The sequence below is a fragment of the Mustela nigripes genome, chromosome 1 (genome assembly GCF_022355385.1).
Source record: "Mustela nigripes isolate SB6536 chromosome 1, MUSNIG.SB6536, whole genome shotgun sequence".
Classification (NCBI taxonomy): Eukaryota; Metazoa; Chordata; class Mammalia; order Carnivora; family Mustelidae; genus Mustela; species Mustela nigripes.
Window position 1 is genome coordinate 232,333,352 of NC_081557.1, and position 25,476 is coordinate 232,358,827.

At 37.4% G+C, this 25,476-nt stretch overlaps 1 protein-coding gene across 3 annotated transcripts in view; it reads right to left on the bottom strand.

Annotated features, from left to right (window-relative positions):
• Positions 1-25,476, bottom strand: part of ARAP2 (ArfGAP with RhoGAP domain, ankyrin repeat and PH domain 2) — a 188,265-nt gene that overhangs the window by 113,261 nt on the left and 49,528 nt on the right. For all 3 annotated transcript variants that reach the window (XM_059382216.1, XM_059382226.1, XM_059382208.1), the window contains 4 exons: positions 25,087-25,207; positions 15,845-16,023; positions 4,484-4,599; positions 1,482-1,681 (listed from right to left, as the gene is read on the bottom strand). In XM_059382216.1, coding sequence (XP_059238199.1) covers positions 1,482-1,681; positions 4,484-4,599; positions 15,845-16,023; positions 25,087-25,207 — 616 coding nt within the window. The remainder of the gene's footprint in view (positions 1-1,481; positions 1,682-4,483; positions 4,600-15,844; positions 16,024-25,086; positions 25,208-25,476) is intronic.

Here is a 25,476-nt window from a genome sequence, read left to right on the forward strand (position 1 = left end):
ACATCAGAGTGAAAGAGAACAGAGGATGTAACCCAAAGGAACACACCAGGCAAAGGAAAAGTAACCTGAGAAAGGATGACCAGAGTGTTACGAACACACAACGAGAAAATGGTATCTTGGAAGTTAAGGGAGGATGGGAGGTCACAGAGAGATACACGGGTCAAATACTGAAGTGCCGGATACTGTAGAGAAGACAATAAAGATAGGAACAGACCACATGGAAACTGAGAGGTAAACTACACTGGTATACATAGTGAAAATATTTTTACTGGACTACAGAGAAGAAAAAACTGATCACAGGATGAAGAAAAACAAGGAAGTTAAAGGAATGAAGGAAATCTGTGCAGAATTCTACTCTTAAAAGTACCCTGTCTGTGAAGGGAAAAGAGACAGAGAATGATACATACAGGAGAACGGCAAGTTCTCAGGAAGCTAGTGTCAACATGACAGATGGACACAAGTGTGTGTGTGTGTTTGTGTGCTGAAACAAAAGAAACCATGGTTGAATAATTACAGAGAAGGAACAAGTGATGAGGCGAGGATCCTAAGAAGAGAAGAAAGAAGCAGAGACATGAGTAGAAAGAATAGCATCAGACATCACAAAGGCTCTCTTCCAGTGAGACTGGTGGGGAAAAAAAGGTTCAGAAGAAATACAAAGTAGAGGGGGATTAGCGGGTGCTTCTTGTTGACAGTGATGTTAATAAGCTCCTGAGAAAATCTAGTGTGATAAGAACTGTGGAAGCACAGGACCCTTGAGAAGCATTACGGATTGGAGCAATTGTCCTAGTATTTGCTCTGAGGTAGTGTTCCTCATCCATATTCTACCAATGAAACCTGTGCTCTACCCTGGTCTTGCCATTGTCATATTCTACTGCAATGAGTATTTATACAACTGTGGAGAACATATCAACCTCTCACACATATTTAATTCCGAGGACCAGCATTCATGCCTGGTAAAGCTAGGATGCTGAAGTAAAGTTTAGCAGTGGCGAACCTTCTCCAAGACCTATATGACCACACACCTCAGGTGGAGTCCACGCCTTCCATTCACTGGAACAACGATGAACCCCCAAATACACTGAACTGTCAGATGGTCTGTAAGCTGTAAAGTCACAACAAGATAACCAGTCATAGGACTGGTTACTGTCAGGAACCTCAGTGCTCTTTGGAAATGTTTCTAAATAAACACTCTCTGAAACACTCACCTTAAAATCTAAAAATTTCAACACTGTCTTTTTAAAATCCACACATGGACCAAGAGGCACACAAAATGATGACGTGCTTAAAAATCAATTTTTTTACATCTAAGTCATGCATAAGAGAAGTTTAGAACTTTAAGATATTTCTAAATTTAATAGAAATATAATAAGCCTTCTCTGTATTTTTCACAACTGTTGGCTGGGAAACATTACATAGGACAATTAAGAGTATTCGGTGCCAATCTGCTACCACAGTGATGAGCATAACTTATCACTAATTACCTGCACACTTCTTACAGATGACAACACAGAGATTGATGGATGCCCAATCAGGGTCCGGGGCTTTACAATCGGCACAGCTCCTGTTGGACTCATTGAACCAAATCTTCTCAGCCACTTCGTAATCAGAGAGAGTTTCTGCTATCGATTGCTGCACAGCTTCAATCCACTCCTGTTTCTCTTTTTCAGACTCGGCTGTAAAGCTGGGACAATGAATGTTTCTGCATTATCGATCTCCCTTGTAAAGGCCAATTAAGCAGTATGTTCAGTCTGCATATTCATTTTGCTCACAAATTAAGCAGCAGCTGAAAAATGTGCCTTCCAGGCAGCTGGATAGTCTTTTCTGTTAAAAATCATCTAATTTAAAAATCTATTTTTTCCTTTAACATCCCACATTGCTTATGAGTTTGTTTACATATCTTGAACCAAAATTAATATGTACATTTTTTTCTGACCAGGATATAAAAATTGGCTTGTTAGGTCAAGAGCTTAAATGAGAGGCCATGTTTCCTAAGCAGTGGTTATATAATAATCAATGAGAGACTGGCTGAGTTTCAGACTTTCGGAACTACTGGGATTATCTTGCCAAGAAAGTATGCCATGATAGTCTGAAACTAAATTATCAAAAACACCCACCAGAAATTTTGATTTTTTTCAGTCTTAAAAATAGATTTTCTTTTTTAATTACAAGAATGTCCAGATGGCTTGAAGAAACTGAGAAATCAAAAAAGTTTCAAGTGATTACTATTCTAACTCATTTTTAGCCATGTTCTGATTTTCCCCAATTCTTAGTGTTTACTGGATACCTGAGTAAAGGGATAAAACATTAGCCATGGGTTCACTCCAAGAAATGTTGAGTGAGTATCTGCGATGTGTCAGGAAATGTGCTACAGTGCTCCAAACTCGGCCAATGACCCGCAAAATGTTTCACATTAAAATTTTCTGTTCTGAAGATGAAAATGTTTTGAAATAGAATGAAAATAACAGATGACTAACATATTCCAAACAATCCATAAGGAAACTGAGTGGCCTACATGGATATTTTCTGAAGCACTTTATGTTGCCATCATCAGTATAATATCCGCAAACTTCTTAGTGGTTTCCACTTTTACAGAGAGATTGGTCACAGCTAATACAACGGTCCTTGCACCTGGGTTACTGGAACACAGATTCTAAAACCTTGGAGTGCCCTAAGTGACAAGTATCTTTTGTATGCTTGTGAGATAATCTGAGGCTGGAGGCCTCAAGAGCTTCAGGATGGATCAGAAAGACCAAGGTGTGATTAGAGGACTGGCACTTTCAGCCCCACCCCCTGACCTTCTAGGGATGGGAGAGGTGCTAGCAATTGAGTTAATCACCAACATCCAACGATTTAATCAATCATGCCTACGGAATGAAACCCTGGTAATAACCCTTGAACCACAGGGTTCAGAAAGCTTCTGGGTTGATGAACACATTGAAGGGCTGAGTATGATATACCCAGAGAAGGCATGGAAGCTCTGTACCTTGCTTTGTGGGGCTTTCCCATTTGGATGTTCCTGAGAGGCACTCTGTATAATAACTGGCAATAATTAATTTAACTGTCGTCCTGAGTTCTGTGAGCCATTCTCACAAATTAGTGAACCTGGGGAGCTGGGGTTGGGGGAATCCCAATTTGCAGCCAAGAACAAAGTGTGGGTAAGCTGAGGACCCAAGGCTTGTGACTAGAGTCTGAACTGAAAGCAGCTTTGTGGGACTGAGCCCTGAAACTTGTGGGGTCTATTGTCCGTGTTAAGTAGCCGCTGTCGGAACAGGACTGAATTGTAGGACCATTGCCTGGGATCTGGAGACATGGTGAGTTGGTGGATGTGAGGAAAAAGTTCACCCCATATTTTGTGTCAGAAATATTTCGAGTAAAAACAGCTCAGCCAATGTCTACATTTTCAGTTGAGGCTTGAATCTGCATATGTGAAAATGACGGTTGTTATTCTCTAGGTGATTATTTTTTCCTCAAGATTTGAACAGCAGACACTTCTGACAGATGAAATGAATACCAGACTTGGGAGTGTTTTCAAAATTGCTAAGTAATTGTTAGTCCTTCAAAGGCCTCTGACAAGTGCTTTTGACCTGGGTACTACCCTGTGATATGTTGATTAATTTTAACAAATGAATTAATGTGGGTAAACTCACAGATACTGACTTATGCCTCTTTTGTTTACCAAAGCTACGGGGCTTATTACAGGTTATTAAAACATACTACAAACTTTAAGTTTTCTTTTTCATTGTTATTTGAAAAAATTACTAGATTGCTGTAATGCAAGATATATAATGAAGTGTTAAAATAGAAGATCAAAAAGTGTTATGAGGGGCACCTGGGTGGCTCGGTGAGTTAAAGGCTCTGCCTTCAGCTCAGGTCATGATCCCAGGGTCCTGGGATCAAGCCCTGCATCAGGGTTTCTGTTTGGCAGGGAGCCTGCTTCCCCTTCTCTTTCTCTGCCTGCCTCTCTGCATACTTGTGATCTCTATCAAATAAATAAAAATATTTTTTTAAAAAAGTGCTATGAGACTCATTGGCATTATTTTAAGCAGGAGTTTCTTTTAAGAAATCAATATGGAGCAATTATAATCAGGATTTTAAAGGAGGGTTACATTCAATTAGTCTAAAAAAGGTAAATAAAAATATAGTTTAAAGACAATATTCTTTATTCCTAAAATTTGAAGTAATTTTTCACATATTTGTTGATAAAAGATTAATATGTTTATGAAGTCTACTAAGAGAAAAAAGTATTAAGAAAAGAAACATCCCAAATCTTATGAAATTAGCATCTTTGCAGGTTGTGTGACAATTCAAGTCACTTTTATAAGGTGTTTTTATATACCAGCTAATAAATTAGACAATATAGAAAACAACAAACGTGATTTTATTATGTGATCTATAGGAAATAAAATCACCACTAGCAATGTGAAAGTAGATCACCCAAGCTTTCATGGAATAACACAAACATAAACGTTTAAATATAGCTTACCTAAAACTCCTATAGGGAGTGATTATTTCAAAAGACTGTTTTACAGTTCGGTCCACTTGCTTTACATTTGCTACATTCATAGGAATTATGGTAATACCAAGTCCACTTTTAAAATCCTAGTTGGGAGAAAAAAATAATAACATTATAAAGAAACAAAAATACAGATTTTGAAGGTACACATTATATACTCTAAAATCCAAAGTACCATTATATCCTACTAAATTTTTCTACACATATACATGCAGAACTGAATAAGTCATTAAAAATGACTGATAGGGACGCCTGGGTGGCTCGGTTGGTTGGACGACTGCTTTCGGCTCAGGTCATGATCCCAGAGTCCCGGGATCGAGTCCCGCATCGGGCTCCCAGCTCCATGGGGAGTCTGCTTCTCTCTCTGACCTTCTCCTTGCTCATGCTCTCTCACTGCCTCTCTTTCAAATAAATAAATAAAATCTTTTAAAAAAATGGATTGATAGTGTTGTTTTCTTATTTTAGGAGGCACTCTCAATTCATGCAAGCATTCCAAGCTGGACAAGCTGGCTACTGATGAAGTACGGACTCTGTCACATGAAAAGTCAGGTTGACTAGGACACAAATTGTGAAGTGTACATGCTTAACTTTTCAAAGTTAGGGGCTTTTTCATCTTTATCTCTTCAGTAAAGGAAACTAACAGTTAACTAGCCCTTAGCATGTGCCTACCAATTTCTAAGCAGGGGAGTCAATGACACTGTGAGGCTGGTAGAATTATACTAATAAAAAAGCAGGGGAAACTGAGTCCCAAACAGAGGAAAGTTGCATGGTAAGCGCAGTGAGTTGTATGTGGCACAAAGTGACCAAAACTCACGCTGACTGTTCTTTGTTTTACTCTGTGATGCTGCCTCTGCTGTGTCATATTATTTTTCTCATTTACTCTCTAACAAAAGCATTACTTATTTTATGGTTTTATCTCATTCCCAAAATTTTATTACTTTCCTCTTCCTTCAATTAAAATCTTAGACTGCTTTAAATGCTATTTTGGTTTGAAAACTGTCATCTGTTCAGTCTGCCCCACCAAAACTAGAAATTGTTCAAAAGGCTATAAGGTCTACCTTTTAAAAATGCTGACGTTTGAAATATTATTATCTAATCATAATAGTTTGGGAATTTGATTTATCAAATAATCTCAACACTTTAAAATTATAATTATTCCCTACTTCAAAAGATTTATCCATGTAAACTAAATGTGCTTTGAATTCCTAAATTCAATTTGACTAGAAAAAGTAGCCATACTAAAGAAAAACTACAAAAAATACTGGTCCAGGGGTGCCTGGATGGCTCAGTGGGTTAAAGCCTCTGTGTTCAGCTCAGGTCATGATCTCAGGGTCCTGGGATCCAGCGCCGCGCATTGGGCTCTCTGCTCGGCGGGGAGCCTGCTTCCTCCTCTCTCTCTGCCTGCCTCTCTTCCTACTTGTGATCTCTCTGTGCCAAATAAATAAACAAAATCTTGAAAAAAAAAAAAATGCTGGTCCATTTTTTAATAAGAATATTTCTGGCAGAGACCATGAAAGTTCACCAGCTTTCTCTCCACAAGCTAAAAGTAAAAGCACTATATTTCCATCTCCCTTGCATGCTAGGAGGGCTCATATGTCTTAGTTTTGGTCAACAGAATATAAAAAAATTCCTGGGGCAGTGGGGGGCAAATCTTGGAAGACTTTTACCCCTTGCCATTCCATCTTCTTAGGAAATAACATCTAGACACACAGAAGCTGTTAGAATCCTAAAGATGAAAAGCCTGAAGACAAATACTTGTACCTGAGGATGCCAGAGTGAGGAAAAAGATAGGAAGCCCCTTGCTCCCTGGTGGCATCAGTTCTCTGCTACCTACTCAAAGAGATTTTCTAAAACAAAGAAATGACTATCTATTTAAGTAATCCTTTGAGTTTTTGTCATTTCAGACTAAAGGATTCCTAATAAAATAAGTGAAATAAAATAACATTATAACAAATTCCCCCACTTATAAAAGTATCCAGTTTTCTTTCATAAATTGCAGAAAAGCCTCTCTTCATTTTTTTAACGTATGACGACGTTAAGTTAGAATATGTGACGCATTTATAAAACATATCATCAATTTCATTTTTTTTTCTGATGAAAGTACAAATAGCTTGCTCTGTTAGGAAAAACAAGCCAGAAACCGAGATTCAATAATATAAAAGAGAAGATACACAGAGATGCTGTGTTGCAAAATAATTGAAAAACACCATATACTTCACTTTGTATGGCCAGCTCATCTAAAAATCGGTACTTAATGTGATCTATATGGACAAGAAGAATCTAATAGGTTCCAGTGTTATATTTACTGCAATTTTAAAAAAAAATTCTGAATTCTCAATACCAGTCTTCTTGCCAGATAACAACTGATGGAGAAACTTCCAACCCAAGTGACTGGAAACTCAAACTCTCTTAATGAAGAAATAAAGTAGGGGTAGCAAGGTAAGTTTTTTTGTGTGTTTTTCGTTTGTTTTTTAGTTGAAGTACATCCACAATGTTACATTAGTTTCAAGTATGCAAACATCGTGATTTTGCAATTCTATAAATTGTACTATGCTCCCCGCAAGTGTAGCTACCTTTTATCAGGCAAGGTAAGATATTTTAAAAACAGCTTTCTGATGGCCCAACTTGATACAGAAGTAACTCTAGAATAGACTGCATGTCCTTCCAACAGTTTCCCATAATGAAGACCTGACAAGAGCTGGATATGAACGGTTACATTCTAGGCCAATTTATACTCTCTGATGAGCGCCTGGCTTGCCTGTATTGTGTGTTAGGAAGGGCAGGGATACATACTTAAACCATCAGACCAGCAGATGGCAGGAGGGACAATGTTTTATGGAAACTAATGCGCCTCATTCAGGCTCCGACCTGAATTGGTGGCCCCTCTTTTCTAAAAGCAAGTTGTGAAATGTCTGCATATAAAGCTGCAGTTTCTGTTAAAAATTAAAAAAGTGAGGGTGGGGTCTAGAGCCCACCCTCACTTTTTTTATTTTTGACCCCAAATTTCTTCCAAGCAAGGCAAAGATGATTTTTTTTAGCCTGAAAGAAAACTGTAACCATTTATCAGCTGCTGGCCACGGCCATATGGTTTTGAGTAATTAGAGTATCCACTGAATTCACCGGCACAAATGGACTGTAAAATGTATAGCAGAGTAACAAAATAAATGTCAGTGCTCTTGAGAGCTATTAAATATGAAACAACAGTGTTTCCTATTAAAAATATTTGTGGTGACATTAAACCACTTTTTCAGACTGTATTTAGACTATGTTAAGAATATATCTAATTCCTCAATGCTCCCTCCAACCCTGAGATTCTTATCCCCTGAATTGGAAAGCAGAGCTTAAGCATCTGTTAAGCAAAACTACAATCCTGTGATTCTCGTATGCAGCCAATGTTGAGATAAACTGAATTAGACAGCAGAACCAGCTGTAGAATCTAGACAGGATGAGTCTACAATATTAAAATATCAGGATATCAACAGTTCCCCCTGCCTTCTGTAGAGTGAAAGAAAAAGAAAAGCCATGCAATGATTATACAAAAATCTTTTGAAATCATTAAGACTACTGGTTAAAAATACTTTGGCCAGAACACAGTGATACATTGGATTTTCAAGATCCTACTTGTCCTGGGTGTTCACCCCTGTGTTAACATCTAGAGGCTTTAAAAACATCAGTCTTCATTAACCATCTACGGTACGTTCCATAATTAGTTTAATATCTATTTGTGTCATGCTCTGAAGGTTACAGAAAGCTATGAACTCTCATTTGATCTTGTAAATTATTCTGAGAACAAGGCAGAGCAGATAAAGCCATTTTTAAAGGGGGAAAACCCATCCTGGCAAAACAGTGTTTATGAAGTACTCTGAGTGGGTGAGGAGTCGTGCTAAATCCTGGGTCTGCACCATAGCGTAAGATAGGGTCCCCACCTTTGGAAAGCTTATAGACTAAGGGGAAATGTACTAAGTACATAGCTGTAAATACTGAAAACAGCCAATCCCTGTGAGAGAGAGTTGTGTTCTTATGAGAACATCCAAAGGAAGTGACACTTGACCAGATCATTGACAAAACCCAGACCAGTTTGATCGGGTATACCTCTCTGGTTTCAGTTCTCTCATTTGCACAATGGAGAGAATAGTAGTACCTATACTTCTTCAGCATGGAACGAATTAAATCAACACATTAAATATGCTTAGAAGAACGCCAGGCACGCAGTCAGTGCTACGCAGATCTAGTTAGCTACTGTTACGGTTCTTGTTAGCTTCTATCTCTTAAATTTGAAACCAAGGGAACATATTAACTGTGAAAAAGTTAATTATAAGAAAACACATATTTAAGATAACTAGCAAGTACATATACATTTTTAAAAATGGGGTGGAAGGCAAATGTTAAAAAGATAAATTGCTCTTTAACTATAATCTGATTGTCAGCAATAGTCTCATTTTGAAAAATAGGCACAAGTCAGACCAGGCTACGCTTTCAACACTTAAAATGCTAGAAGGTGGACAGAAAACAAAACAAAACAAAACAAACAAACAAACAAAAAACAGGAGCATGAAAATTCAGTGACTGGAATATTACTATAGAGAGCAAAAAGCTAAAAGCAGATTCTGGACTAAACAATACCTTACATTTAATTTGCAGTCACAAAATGTGGGATCTCACAAAGCATGAATCCCACCACCAGTACCATTATAACAACAGTGTTGCTTGGCGAACAGATCTGGACCACCTGCAAAGGCGGTCATGACCATGTCAGCACTGGGAGTCAGACCCGGGGGAGAATCCTGGCTAAGCCATTTACTGGCTGTATGACTACTACGAAGTTATTTATTTTATCTAGACCTCAACTTCCTCATTTATAAAAAACACAGTCATATCTACCTTACACAGCACTGTTATAAAAATGGAGTGCCACATAAATTAAGGGTCAAATACAAACAGACAATTATTTTATTTGTGAGTTCTAAGCCCAGAATTTGTCTTCAATAAAGGTATCTCCATTTTATTTGTAAGGAATGAAAGTATTTGCACCAATGATCCTACAGTATACACTCGGTTTAGAATGAATGTAAATATTTACCAAGATGCTGAAATGGGTTATTTGTAGCAACAGAATCTGGTTGAAACTACACAGTAAAAGAGCAAAATAAAAGTTTGATTCCTAACCGGAAAAATTAAAGAAGGGTTTGTTAACCCCAAATTTGCTGAAACTCAACCCTATTTTTGGAAACACTGGATGCCAGGTTTCCATGCCAGAAATTTAAGAACTTGGTGCTTACACATTTGTTGAAAACAGATGTGGCATTGTATGACACTGGCACCACATTTCCGGGGAAACACCAGATGCAGAGTTTGGCCAGATACAGAACCCAGAGAATCTGAGGCCACCACCTACATCCTGCTGCTTCTTTCTGTGCTACTCAACCCACAGCCCTATGAGGTCTATTTAAATTCTATTAGAGTTTCATCCCCGTGCCAGACACCGGGAACATTATGTAGGGGGAACGAGGGGGAATGAGTCTCTTGTTATACCCTGATTTGAAAATGTTTAATCAAGTGAATTTATATAGTTAAATCCTCAGTGCCACAATTATCATTAAATGGATGCACAGACCCACCAAGCAAGACATCTGGTTGTAATGAATTCACTAATACTAACATGATCCTGAAAAAAACTCATCACAAAAAAAAAAAAAAAAAAAAGAGGGAGACTGGCTGTCAGAACAACCTAACAAATGGAAACCAAAGCCAATTATCTTAAATGTGCCTCACATCCATTTGCAGAAATTTCATTCAAATAGCAACACCACATGTATAACACTTCACATACTTCAGTGTACATTCAGATTTTATCTCACTTAAAATTTTAAATACTGGCGTATATACTACATCCATATCATGTCAAGACAAATAAGTTCATAAAATAATTATTTGCCAGAATATCAAAAATCTATAAGCTTTGAAATAAAAAGCAGTTTAATGATAATAAAATTTCTACACAGTAAAAATTAACTGAAGAATGAAAAAGTAAACGATAGCTCAGAAAAGCAGTTATAGAAAATGAACTGATGATTAATTATCTTTATTATATGAAGAGCTTAAGAAATCGTCAGAAAAGACAGTAACATCCAAATCAATAAATGGAAAAATAAAATCAAGGGACAATTCACGGAAAAGAGAATTACTTAAAAATAAACTTTAAAAAAATGGTGAGCTCTATAGACAAGACAACAGCTGTGAATGACCGCTCCTTCAACAAGCTCGTTCTGCAAAATGTTTACTGAGTGTCAACTACAGGCTTGACACTTTTGAACACCTGACAGTGAATAAACCATCACACCATTAATTTGAATATAAAAATTCTAACACGTTTAAGGTTAAAATCAGGCTGGTACCTAGTTCACATAGCTAACAGCATTTGAAATGTAAACAATTCTTTACGAAAAGGTCATGAAAGTCCATGCCAAAAAAAAAAAAAAAAAAAAATCAAAAAGGAAGAAAAGGCTACGTACAGAAAGCTACCAGAAGTCTCATTTATTTATCACAATGTGTGCTACCCACAGTGGAAGCTGAGACAACAGGCATCTTTTGGTCACTGCTATACCCCTAGAGCCTAGAAATGAGAAGGTGTCCAGTAAAAATCCATTTTGTAAAATGGATGAATACAAAAACACAGGAATTTGTATAGTATAAGCCACACAAAATGAAACACAACTCATTTTATACAAAGTTGAAATAACACTGGAGAAAAACTATCATAATTATAATACCCACAGGCATGTAAAACATGAGAGCAATATTTATAAAAATTAAACACTGTGTTTATAAGATGGTGTTAAATAAAGAGATGGCACGTAATTTATGTAGTAACAGCGCCACAGTGTTTCGCAACTGAGTAATTAGGTAATTTGTGTCTGTTTCTACTTTGCCAAACTCCTTTTTTTACATATCTCTTCATTGTTCTTTTCAATTTTTATAACCTACTGGGCAAGGGCGGGGGGCGGGGGGGGGGGGACATGACATCCCCTAAGGCATTTCTCCCACTCAGTGGAGAGCTACTACAAATTTCAGTCCCCACAATGTATTAATGAATGAAACGGAAAGACAGAGATGAAAGAAAAAAATGAATCTTTGAACCAAGTAATTGGGAAAATGAAAAGTTAATTCCATAGTGTTCAGACCTGTCCGTGAAATGTCCAAGAGGAGAGGCAGATTGCCATCCCCCTTGCTAGCATGATACCATAATATCATAAAAATTGAGATCTTAGCCAAAAAAAAAAAGTAGCTATAGTTCAAAACTATGCACAATTAGTAATAGTTCAAAATCTCAAAATGTATTATCACTAATCATAATTATCTTAACTTTCTAATTAAATGTTGGCATATTTCAAATGTTCAATGAGGAAAAAGATCACTTCCAAATGAAAGTTAATCACAAAAAGACATATAATAGACCCAAGTTGTGGGATGATGAAACATTCAACGTTGCTGAAGGCTATTTTTACACATTATCCAACCCCAAAAATATCTTGCTCTCTTTACCTAGATACTTATCATTTTTTTAAAGAAAAAAAAAAACTGAGAGCAGTGTTTGTATGTAGTTTTTGATACATGTGAATGGCTTATATAAATGTGGATTCCAACATTCTATCTCCAGAAATTCTAAATCCACAGTCTGAATGAGCCCAGATATATGGAATTTTCACATGCAACTTACATAATGGCCTTAGGAATAATAAGCTATCTCTCTTCTTTACATTGAGAAAAAATTCAAATCTAAAGACATTAACTTAATTACCTGAGTCAATTAGTAGCAGAGAAAAAATGAAGACCCAGAACTGTTAACTCTGTCCAAACATCTCTGCTCTAAAGGAACACTGCAGCTTCCTTTTAAATAACTCTTCAATATATGCTACCTTTCCACCTCTATCCATCATCTGTTTACTCTCTCTGGAGGGACCTCCAAAGTAAATTTATACAACTATCAAAAGAGTCTAGAAAAATGAAAATAATTCACATGTTAGGGTAGTGTGGGTTGATTTTCCTTATTTTTATTCTATTTATACTACAAATTATGTGGGCAATAAATTCATTATTTAAAAATTTTTTAAACTGAAAACAATTTAGTTTTGATGAATGAAACTCAATTAGCTCCAATGCAAATTTAGATATGGAAGTTCAAAGCTAACACTTCTTTTAATTTTTTTTTTTATTTTTGATATATCAGTATAATTGATGTTACATTAACTTCAGGTGTAACACAACTTACATTTTTATGATAAGCAGATTTTTCCATATTTAAAAAAAAACATGATTACTAGAAGAATCAATGAAACAAGATGGGATTGGGAGGGAGACAAACCATAAGTGACTCTTAATCTCACAAAACAAACTGAGGGTTGCTGGGGGGAGGGGGTTTGGGAGAAGGGGGTGGGATTATGAACATTGGGGAGGGTATGTGCTTTGGTGAGTGCTGTGAAGTGTGTAAACCTGGTGATTCACAGACCTGTACCCCTGGGGATAAAAATATATGTTTATAAAAATAAAAAATTAATAATAATTAAAAAAACATATAAAAAAATAAATATACTTAAGAAATTTAAAAAAAAAACATGATTACTTAATGTACTGTATATACAAAACTTTCAGAAGTTGCACTGAATGTATATCTTTTAGTGTTTTTCCTAAATGTAACCTTAAAGCCCCTTGCATTCAGGAAAAAGACTCCCCATTTAGCATGTCACCCAAGTTCTTCACACAATCTGCTCAACCATGTGAAAAAACCAATGGGCAACCTTCCTCTGGAGAAAAAGGCATACATAGCATGTAAGCACAGATAAAACTGGAATGGTAAATTAGGGCCTAAACATAGAAGGCCTTCCCTAATTTATCCATCCAGTCTTCGGCCAGCTAGTTCTTTAAGACTTGACTCAAGATCATGTCCCTTAAGACCCAGCTCCATATAAAATAATGCAAGTTTTTTTAAAATAACACATGCACAAGCAATGGTATGTACGTTTTAAGGGTTGATATAAAGGCATGTTAAAGCATAGAAAAGGACCAGAAATATACATGCACTGAAAACAGACTTATGTCTCAAAAGATGAGGAGGGGTCCAGCACTAATGTTTTCATTTTTCAGAAGAATGTATTCATTGCTCATGTATGTGGAAGTGTTTCTAATCTCCAGACTTCATTAATTGTCCTTTTTGTACTTCTCTACAACTCCTGCACAAGCCAAATAAAGTACTAGGCTCACCATCCATCATAAACAAAGGACTTGTCAGACTTTTCCTCCTGGAAGATAGGACTTAAGTCCTCAACAAGCACACCCCTTGTAGAATGCCTCACCTGGTAGAAAGTGTATTACTCAAACACACTTACACTCCGAACCTCCTAAGCAACTCAGTTATTCAAGAAAAGCAGCTTAGACTATTTCTAAGAGGTCACAGGCCAGAAATTTTCAACATACCCTTGAAAGACACTTGGGTATAGTTGCTAAGACCCTACCACTTAGAGTCATAAAGTTCTGGTTTTGTTATGCATTACAATCTACAATCCTTACACAACCTTCATTTTCCTCATCTACGAAACATGGAGGAGAACATCTTCCTCCCACATTTATGGGCAAGATTAAAAGGAAATGTTTATAAATTAATTAGCACAATACTCACCAGCTGCTAGTCATTCTTGTGCTTTTTATGTGCAATTGCTAATATTAGAGCAATAATTTCATACAATTTCTTTCTAATCAGAGAATGTTAATAAAACTTTAAAAAACATCTACTTTGGGAGAATAACGTAAACTCAGACAATCCAGCTAATGGAAATGATGAAACTAATAATTTGAAGTCCATCAAATCTGTGCAAGTAAAAAATGAATACCTCAATTAATCTGGCAGAACAACTTCCATACTGACAAATGCAAATTATGCATTTTTAAGCTCCATTCCAATGAAAAAAGTCTTAATCATCTCACTTCACAGACTGAAAATGTTCACATTCAGTTCATACACATTATGAGCTGTACATCCCTCTTCTTCTTGAGGGATACGCTAACTATCCAACTTATTCATGTGCCGACAGTGCTCAATGACTCCTTCCACAGTTAACTGGCTAAGAAATCTTATCCAGAAAACCTAATGAAAAAGATCACACTCAAGTTCAGAAGATGTCTTAGATAAAGATCTCTAGTTAATATTTTTGAAACTGACGTTTGAGTTGACATCTGTATTTTTTGTTATGAACACAGTAGGCATTATTATCCCAGCCTGTCATCACTCATTATACTATGTCACCAGTGAGTTCATCTTAGATCAGCTGTCCAAAGCACACTGTGCAATTCCACAAATTACTAAAAATCTAATGTATTCCAGGCTAAAAGATTAAGAACTCCTTCCCCAAATGGGGTATTTTCTTATACATATTAAAAACCAGGAATGTGAGGGGCACCTGGATGGCTCAGTCAGCTTAGGTCATGATCTCAGTGTCCTGGGATCGAGCCCCACAGCCAGCTCCCTGCTCAGTGGGGAGTCTGTTTCTCCCTCTCCCTCTGCCCAACCTCCTGCTTGTCTGAGTGCACACATGTGGGCTCTCTCTCTCTCAAATAAACAGAATCCTTAAAAAAATAAAATAGTAAGATAAAAATAAGAATCAGATATGTTAGAGAAAGGAAGTCTACTGAATCAAATAAAGTTAATAGAATTTGTTAGAACTTTAATATTAGTCTCTTCAAAACACAGAACTTCTCTATAAAGTCTTTCTATATTAACCAAATTCAATAAGTCAACAATTCAAGTCTACTTTATTTATATGTGGTGTGTTTTGTATGTGCATATATGAACCACCTGCCTATAGTAAATTATTTCCTCTGAAACTAACATATCTACTTTTAAAAAAAATGCTAGAAACTCACAAAAACCTGTTACCTGTGCCTGCTCTTAAAATTTTCTATTATAAAAGAAACACAACAGCTGCAGAACTGGGCCATTTCATCAACAGCTGTAATGGTTAATTGGTTTCTAATTGTTATCTCATAGAATTACAATATTACAATATTACTTCAGCTAAGGAATATCCTTCAAAAATTATTTTCAAGATTTTATTTTCTCAATCCCTTAAAAAGGTGATGTCTAGCCTCAAATTTGATGTAGATTACTTTCCTGTCACAGGAGGAACTGAGAAAATTCAACAAAACAACTCTTTGTTATATTTAGTGCAGTATTCAAGGCAAAAGCAAGAGGCTATAAGTAAAAACACTAATAAGTCTAAAAAGCACAGTTGTGAATGTAATCAAGGCACCATAATTTGCAATTACTGTAACACAGCTCACCTGTTCATTTTTGCAAAGCCACACGCTGCTTCCACTTAAGACAGTAAAAATTTTGGCTTTATACCCTCTCAGTTCAAGATAGCCACATTTCTCAGGTGTAGCGGCTGCTTGAGACTGCAAGGCAGGGGATTGTGATTTCAGTGCATTTAATAGGATGCTGATCCAGTCATTTCTCTCCTCTGAAAATGAAGACAGGAGAAAGTACATACATCCATATTCACATAAATTATACAGACACAGAAACATGGGCAAAGGATCTATTCTCACTGTAACACATGATTTACAGATTCTTTCCCACAACCACAATCTAAATGCTACTGCAGTCAGAGCCGATGGCCCAATTCTGTAAGAGAAAAGAAATAACACTACCCAGGTGTTCTGTAACCATACTGGCCTCACCTGGGAGCTTATTAGAATGCAAAATCTCAGGCCCCACTCCATACCTGATGAATCAGAATCTTCAGTTTAAAAAGATCCCCAGGTGATCTGAATCCATGTTAATATTTAAAAAGCACTCTTATAGATTATTCATGAGATTGGATTTTCTCTTTTAATAGAAGTAATGCTGAGACCAGTTAACAGATTTTACCTAGTAATTAAGTTGCTCAAATGCCCAGAAAATCTTACTCTTATTTCTGTTACTTAGAGCCTACTCTACTTCAGAGTACACGCTGACTTGCTATTCAACCATCCATTCCATTCTCACCACAGAAACAGAAGGATCTCAATTTGGTAAATTAGAATTTGGTTTTCTCCCTCCACAAAAGCTAAGTGACCTTCAACGCTGCATTGAAACACGCTGCATTACAGACACAGAAATCTGATCTAGTCCCCAAAGAGCAATCAAAGTTGTAAGTCAAGTTAGATATGAACATATAACAGAACACAGAGTACTATAAATGTCATACAAATGATATCAAATAAAATATGAGTCAATTCAATGAAGGTAAGTCATTTGCTGAAGGTCATACAGCAAGTTAGCATTAAAATTAGGAGAATCAAATATTTTAAGTCAAACAACTCAGTACTATTAAAAAAAAGTATTTGTGCTAGGACTTGAAACAAGGAGCATAACTGGAGTTTGGTGAGGGAAGAGCAGAACTTTATGACTTTAAGCAGAGAAGAACACAAGAACAGAGGCAGAAAGAACCAACATCTGCTCAGAGACATATAGACAAGCCTATTGATAATTTTGAACTCAAGAGGAAACAGGAAATATGGATAGAGCTTCTGCAGTACCTGTAATGAATTTTGCCTCCAAACTTTATTACAGAGGGGAAACAAACAAAATCAAGGCAAAATTCTTAGCAAGGAAATAACATGATTAGTAGGATAATATGTAGACCAAACTGGAAGCTTGGAAATCAGGAATAGGGCAAGAGAGGCCTGAAGCACAATGAAAATGTAAACAAAAGAATCTAAAAAGTCAAGACATCAAGGGATGGAAAAAACAGCTGAAGCTTTAAATATGTTTGACAGGTATTCACAAAATAATTTAAATTATCAGAATAAAAGGTAGCTTAGTACCATGGCTTAACCAAAGAGGATAGAAAATTCCATTTTATGAGCAGAATCACCTCGGGTCTTCAGGGCCCTAGCATGAGCATGTAAGTGGACAGATAGCATCATGAGAATGAAGGTAACCTACACAAAAGAAGATCCATAGAGGCAGATAAATGATTAATGGGAAAGGAGAAGAAATGGACAAATGCTGAGGTACAACTGTTATCTATGAGGTAGGAAAATGGGCTAGCAAAAAACAAATGAGAAAGTGATTATTAAGGCAAAAGGAGCAAAACAAAACAGACTGAATTCCAGGTAGGAAAAATTATCAAGAAGGAAGAAGGGAAGAATAAGCAGAGCCCAGGCTTAGAAACCTGAGTAGTATCTCAGATCTAAGATGTGGAAAGTACTCCACTATATGGACTCAAGATCTTCAGATCTTAGTCTCAGCCTCCAGATTAGACTTGCTTCCATTCAAACATGAATCCTAGGTTACCTTATAATGAGATGTAGTTTTTAAATTCTCTTTACTTTTTCACCTTCCAAACTACTAAAAATAGTTTTGTCTTTAATGACCAAGGCTGAAGTATTTATTAAAATTCATTCAACAATGAATTACTGTGCATATTACACAATCTCCAGGTAATAGTTCCCATGGATCAGGAGGAAATATTTACCCAACTTCCCCAGCATCGTTAGAAACTGAAACACATGAAAATGTTCACGTGACTAAGTCAATGTCAGTATGCAGCATCTGCTCTACATTTTATATCTATATGAACAGATCCAGACTGTATTAGAATAATTTATATTTTCAGGAACAACAACAAACCTTCCTTCCATTGGTTATTACTTGTGGTCATTAGTTTCACACAAGATACTCCTGCCAAGTAAACAGCATAGAATGTTTTTTGTCTGTTTCTATTAATCTACATAAATCACTGTGTTTGAAATGTAGGTCATATTTTTACTGAAAAGAAACCCAACTTTTTTAAAATTTTCTTTCAGTTTTTTATTGAACTATATTCAACACATTAGTTTCAGATGTACAATATGTTTCAAAACTCCCATACCTTACTCAGTGTTCATCAAGAGAAGTGTACTTCTAATCCCCTAAACCTATTTCACTCATCCCCTCCCCACACATCCCTTCTGGCAACCACCAGTTAGTTCTCTGTAGCTAAGAGCCTCTTTTCCTTCTTTTTTCATTTTGTTTTGTTTCTTAAATTCCAGTGAGTGAAACCATGTGGTATTTGTCTTTCTCTGATTTGTTTCACTGTGTAGGTCATAACCATAAATGAGGCCCCAGTGTTTGTGGCTTCTACATTATTCTTGGTCTGTATTTCAGTTTCTCAGGAAAATAATCTGAAATTGGCACAACTACATCTGCTGGACTTAAACATATGATGGCTGCATCTCAACAAATGGTTCTAGAGCCTAAAAGTGTTATCTAACTCCTGAGGGCCTCATTTACTAATAGGAAGTAAGCAATCATGAATAAGTATGAGAATTAATAGTTACATTCGGTTTATTCTTAATTACCCATGCAAGTGCAGATAAACAGTGACAGAGATCATTCAAACAATAAAACAGATTACAAGCATCATTGGCATGTGGCTATGCAATGTGTGTCTTTAGACAAGGGGAATACACGTTGATAAGCCACAATATTCCAAATCAAATACTGATTTTCCCTTGGGCTATGTATCTTGGACAAAGCTAGATACTATGCTAGCCTCTGCCTGCTCTTCACACCAAGGTGCTTTTATTCTTTCCAATAACAAATATTTACTATCTTGATCTTAGCAATGTGCTAAGACTACTCCTTAGAGAATATGCCCTGACCTAGGTAAGGCTTTGTTCAAAGTAAAGCATTCTGGGGTTGGAAAAAAGAAAAAAAAGGGGGGGGGGTGGTAAAGAAAACAAAATTGTCACTTTCTTATAATTATGCTAGAATATAAATAAGAGATAATAGCAATTCCCTCAAACTAGCCCTTGAAGTTTCCAGGAATGAATGCCAACTACTGTTAAGTATCAATAAAGTATAAAAAAAAAAAAACCAACAACAACCACCAAAAAACCCGAAAAACAAAAAACAATCAGAAAGACAATATTCTCTGACCACTGGATTTAGCGGTAGGCATATTCTTTAGTAACATAAAGGATTTAGGCATTACTACATAAGGCCTCTGTTGTGTAAAAGATTAGTAATAGAATCTAACAAAGTTTATATGGGCCTTTACTTTTGATATGCTAATATAATTGAACTAAAGATTCCTCAACATAACCCATGATCAATTTCAGAGAAGGAAGTATCTGTACACCGTGACTGCTCCCGAAATCATTAGGCATTCATTGGTACAAATATTTACCGAGTGCCCACTGAGTTCCAAGACCTTTCTGAATACCAGGAACGGAAGCATGAACAAGAGAGACCACAGCCTTACTGTCCTGGAGGCTGCCCCCTTGTGAAAGGAGGAAGACAACGAAACATAGCTATATAAGCTACTACACCGTGGCAAGTGCACTGGGACAAAATAAAGCAAGGGAGGAGGGACACAAGAAGTGCTCCTTTATACCCGGTACTAGAAAAAGCCTCAGAAAGAAGGGAGTGGTTAATCAAAAGCTTAAAGGAAATGCAAGTGACAAAGCAAGTCAGGAGAATGGCTGCAGGAAGACCATTCTCAGATAAAGGAAGCAAGTGTCAGTGCCCTGGGGTTCCCATGGAGGAGAACAGCTCAAATGTAGTGAGGGAGGGAGAGCACAGGAGGAGACAAGATCAAAGAGACCAGAGCCAGATCACATAGGGGCTCTTGGATTTAAGTACTTTACTCTCGGGCAGATGGACAGACAACACAGCATCTGAAGTGGATTGACGTGATCAGACTTCTTTGATGCATGATTGCTGACAGCTGTATAGAAAACAAGACTGTAAGTCGATCAAAGGAGGTTATTACAATAACCCAATAAAGGTGGTGGCTTGCATCAGAGTGATAATGACAGAAGTGTTGAGAATCAATCAGAATCTAGACTTATTTCCAAAGTCAGAAAAGATCAGATGTGCTGATGGACTGGATGTGCTGATATGAGAGGAAAAGGTTCAAAAACGACTCCACCGTTTGTGACCCACTATGTCGACCAACACAAACAATGGAGAAGTTTTAATTCCCCTGACTCTCCCTCCATCTAGTAAATGTTTCACAGCTTGCTTCTAGAAACACTGAATATTTCAGGGCACCTGGGTAGCTCAGTCAGTTAAGCGTCTAACTCTTGATTTTGATTCAGGTCTCGGGGTCATGAGATGGAGCCCTGTGTCAGGCTCCATGCTCAGCACAGAGTCCACTTGAGAGTCTCTCTCTCCCGCCCCCCTCTGGCCCTCCCAACTGAGTTCTCTTTTTCTCTCTCAAAACCAAACAAAAACAGCAACATTAAATATTTCAAGACAGGCAAGTGTGCTTCCCCAAAATAAGTAAGGGAAATTTATGTTTCTTATCCAAGTGTTCTTTAAAAGAAACAAAGCTTTGCAGTCCCACAGCTGCCACTAGAGGGCTGTAAAATGCTGTCCGGAAGCAGAGTTGAGAGGAAAAAACACCTGCTTGCCTACCGCCTGAGATGGACAGGAACACAAGACCACAGTTGAAACCCAGCACAGAAAATGGTCCAGGAACAACAAATGACCACTCAGGATTCTTAAGCCCTTTTCTCACTATAAGAACTGCCGAATGAGGGGCGCCTGGGTGGCTCAGTTAGTTGACCATCAGCCTTCAGCTCAGGTCATTATCCAGGGTCCTGGGACTGAGCCCCACATCAGGCTTCCTGTTCGGTGGGGAGTCTGCTTCTCCTTCTCCCTGCCACTCTGCCTATTTTTGCTCTGTCAAATAAATAAAATCTTAAAAAACAACAACAAAAACTGCCAACTCAAAACATCACCTGCTTTTTGAAGTCAGGCATCTGCATGTGTGGACCGCCTCTGCCAGGGGAAGAGACTGGAGAGATCATTAGTTGTTAGGACCCTCTGACCATCTCCACTGGTTCTGCTTTAGGAAAAAGGAATCCCACCAAATTTTTCATTTGAGAAAGTATTTTTAAAATGTAATTATTTCAACATAATTCACTTTCAACTAAGAGCATAACAATACTTCACTGGGAAGCATGGGGGGAATTGAAGGCTTTGAAAATTTGTGGGAAAAAAATGTCAAAGTATAATCCTGTCTTAGCAGTGCCGGTGGGCAATGTAGGAGTTGGAAACAGTGCTGCTAGCTTCAGAGGACAGGCCATTCAGAAACCTTCTCACCAAAAATGGAGAATTCATTTCTGCTAGGATGTCAAACCATTTCCCCTTTGTGTTCTAAACTTCTGTCTTGCTTCTTGATTAGACAGAAGAAAAGTTTCATTTAGCTTAAAAATTAAGTCAAATATTTCATAAGCCACTATGGTTGATTTCTCACTTCCCCCGAAGTCAAAAATAGTCAACCATCTGTATACATGGAAGGAGGAAAAAACAATCAAACATACTTACGATCTCGTTGAAGGTTCCATACTAAATACATAGACACATGTATACTATTTACACACACACACCCCTCTACATTTACCCATCTCTGAAAACATTAGTTACAACATTAAAATGACTTTTTTCTTTTTGAGATTTTACTTATTCATTCAAGAGAGAGAAAGAGAGAGGGAGGCAGAGGAAGAAGCAGACTCCGGGTGGAACAGGGAGCTGAATGCAGGACTCGACCTGAGGTGAAGACAGGTGCTTACCCGAATGAGCCAGCCAGGTGCCCTAAAAATCATTTTCAATGAAACCACCACACTCAGTAATCCCATGTGGATGGTCTCCGTTTTTAAGAAAGCAGTGCCTTTTTTTTTTTTTTTTTTTTTTTTAGTATCTTCATGTTTTAAGACTTAAAGACCTAAAACCTATTTAAAAACTAACTTAGGGGCACCTGGGTGGCTCAGTGGGTTAAAGCCTCTGCCTTCAGCTCAGGTCATGATCTCAGGGTTCTGGGATCGAGTCCCACAATGGGCTCTCTGCTCGGCAGGGAGCCTGCTTCCTCTCTCTCTCTCTCTCTGCCTGCCTCTCTGCCTACTTGTGATCTCTGTCAAATAAATAAAATCTTAATAAATAAATAAATAAAATAAAAACTAACTTATACTTGGGGCACCTGGGTGGCTCAGTTGGTTGAGCGACTGCCTTCGGCACAGGTCATGATCCTGGAGTCCTGGGATCGAGTCCCCCCAGTCTGCTTCTCCCTCTGACCTCCCCTCTCATGCTCTCTCTCTGTCTCTGTCTCTCTCTCAAATAAATAAATAAAATCTTAAAAGAAAAAAACCTTTAAAAAAAAACTAATTTAGGGGCACCTGGGTGGCCCAGTGGTTAAGCCTCTGCCTTCCGCTCAGGTCATGATCTCAGAGTCCTGGGATGGAGCCCCGCATCGGGCTCTTTGCCCAGCAGGGAGCTTGCTTCCCCCTCTCTCTCTCTCTGCCTGCCTCTCTGACTACTTGTGATCTCTGTAAAATAAATAAATAAAATCTTTTAAAAAAAGAAAAAGAAAAAAAAACTAACTTATACCAAAGTTTTAATGAAATTCTTATGCTGTTTATATCACAATTACGTGATACATGAACTATGAACTATCTATGAACTATGTATCAGAGCATGTAATTTTTAAACATGTGGGTTGATATATTCTACTCAAACGTGTCTATTTAACTTTTATATACAGTACATAATTATGGCTAAACAGATTTTCACACAGGTGGGAAGCTTTATTTAGTATGTCTACCAAAATGCAAGCTATGTGGCATACGTGAAATTCATTTTGAGAAGCCAAGGGGAAAGGGATTAGCACCTCAAAGAGACAGGCAGTCACCTTCTGGGAAGAGGAAACCAAAGTGTAAGGAAAGACTGTCACAATTCCCAGTCAAGAGAGGAGTATCTTGGGCCTTCCCAGCTAGGTAGCCTGCAGCTTCCCTGCGCTGCCACTGAGGCATAAAAGGAGCCATAGACAATATGCAAATGAATGACGGAGACAGTGAGAGAACAAGACCTTGTTTACAAAAACAAGCAGCAGCCAGATTTAGGCGATAGGCCATGGTCAGGCCAACCCGGACTAGGCTATAGGTCTCAGTGATTAAATAGCAGCTCAAGTAAGAAACACTTTTACTGCTACATACGTGCAATATGCACACGGGTAAGTTTCACAATACTTAATTAGAAGCGATGCACACTGATATTTCTTATTCTATTTCATGTTTGGTTTTTTTTCTGTTTGGGGGGGGGTTTATTTTAGTATCTTCAGAAACCACTACATTGATTTCATCAATGGGTAGTCATTCACAGTTTGAAAAATGCTGCCCCAGTGTGAACAGCAGCTGGACTCACGCATTTACTCATTATGCCAAGGAATAATGAAAGCTTTCTAGGAACATACAGGATTTATTGAATGTTTTCTGTGTGTCACACACTGGTATATGGCCTAGGAATCTAGCAGCATAAAAAAGACAAATATTGCCCCATCATATCTAATGCTGTTGTAGTTTATAAAAGGGTAAAATGGGTTCTGTGTAAAATGGAACATTATTTTTTATTTTTATAAAATGAGATAACTGTAACACCTAATCCCTCATAAGACTATTTTGAATAATGAGGGGTGCCCAGATGGCTCAGTTGTTAAGCGTCTGCCTTCAGCTCAGGTCATGATCTCAGGGTCCTGGGATCAAGCCCCACGTTGGGCTCCCTGCTCAGTGGGAAGCCTGCTTCTCCCTCTCCCACTCCCCCTGCTTGGTGTTCTCTCTCTCACTGTCTCTCTTTCTCTTTCTCTGTCAAATAAATAAATAAACAAAATCTTTAAAAAAAAAAAAAGGCTATTGTTAATAATGAAGTCCAGATGATCACTGCATATATCAAGAATTTAGTAAGTTCTCCAGGTCACCATTATTCAAATAATTAAGGACCAAGAAGTATTTTCAAAATTGAGTTATAATCTATACTAAAATAGAAGCTTTAAATAAATTAAAATTATAATTCTTTAATTAATGACGATGGACTTATCTGTATCACTTAAAAGTAGTGAGAGATAGAGTAATAACATGTTGATAGTCAATCAAAGTATACAACAGAGAACTCTTAGCTCTCCTGCTCTCCCTCCCTACCCTCTCCAAAAGTCAGAAAAGATCTAGAGGTTTAGTCCCTACCCATAAATCACACGCCATCTAAATTTCACCATCAAGTGTCCTATAGCAGAGGATGAAGGTAAAAAGAATTGAGAAAGTACAAATGATCCTCTGAAATTTGTTCTAGAATGATTACTGGTCCTATGTGTTCAGTTGAACCTGGCATGCATAAACTTCCCTAAAACCAACACTTTCATCGTGAGAAAAACTGTGTTTAGATATTAAATAACTACTCTGCCTTGTCAAACAACAGCTAAAAAAGGTGGACTCCACAGGAGCAGAGACTTTTGTCTTACTTTTTCACTGCTAAACATCCAGAATTTGGAAGAATTCTTGGCACGTAGTAGAGTCTAAGTATTTGCTGCATGCAGGAATAATGAGTCAACAAATGACCTGTCGGCTCGTTATGGCATTCAGGAGAATATCAAGTGTAAAATTACATAAAAGTCACGTATTCCAAGGTTTCTTGACGTGTGTAGCTTCACTAGCTTATGAATCTTCTGATTGGTCAGAAATTAATGTCTATGAGTGTTTTTTCAGGGATAAAGAAATAACCTTACCTTCTTTTTCTACTCTGAAAACAAAAGTTCTTTGTGTTGTAACAACTTCAAATTTGTTGTCTCCTTGAACCCGTACTGTAGATATAGCGGAAAGAGGAATGATTCCTTTTGAATACTTTTCCTGTATTGGTTAGAGAAAAAGATACATGAACAAGACAAATTAAAATGAAATTCGTGTGACCTTATCAAGAAAAAGAATGGTACAAACACTATAAATATTTACAAGCACATTGTGCTTCTCCTTAATAATTTTTTTTAAATATAATTTTTTATTTTTTATAAACATATATTTTTATCCCCAGGGGTACAGGTCTGTGAATCGCCAGGTTTACACACTTCACAGCACTCACCAAAACACATACCCTCCCCAATGTCCATAATACCACCCCC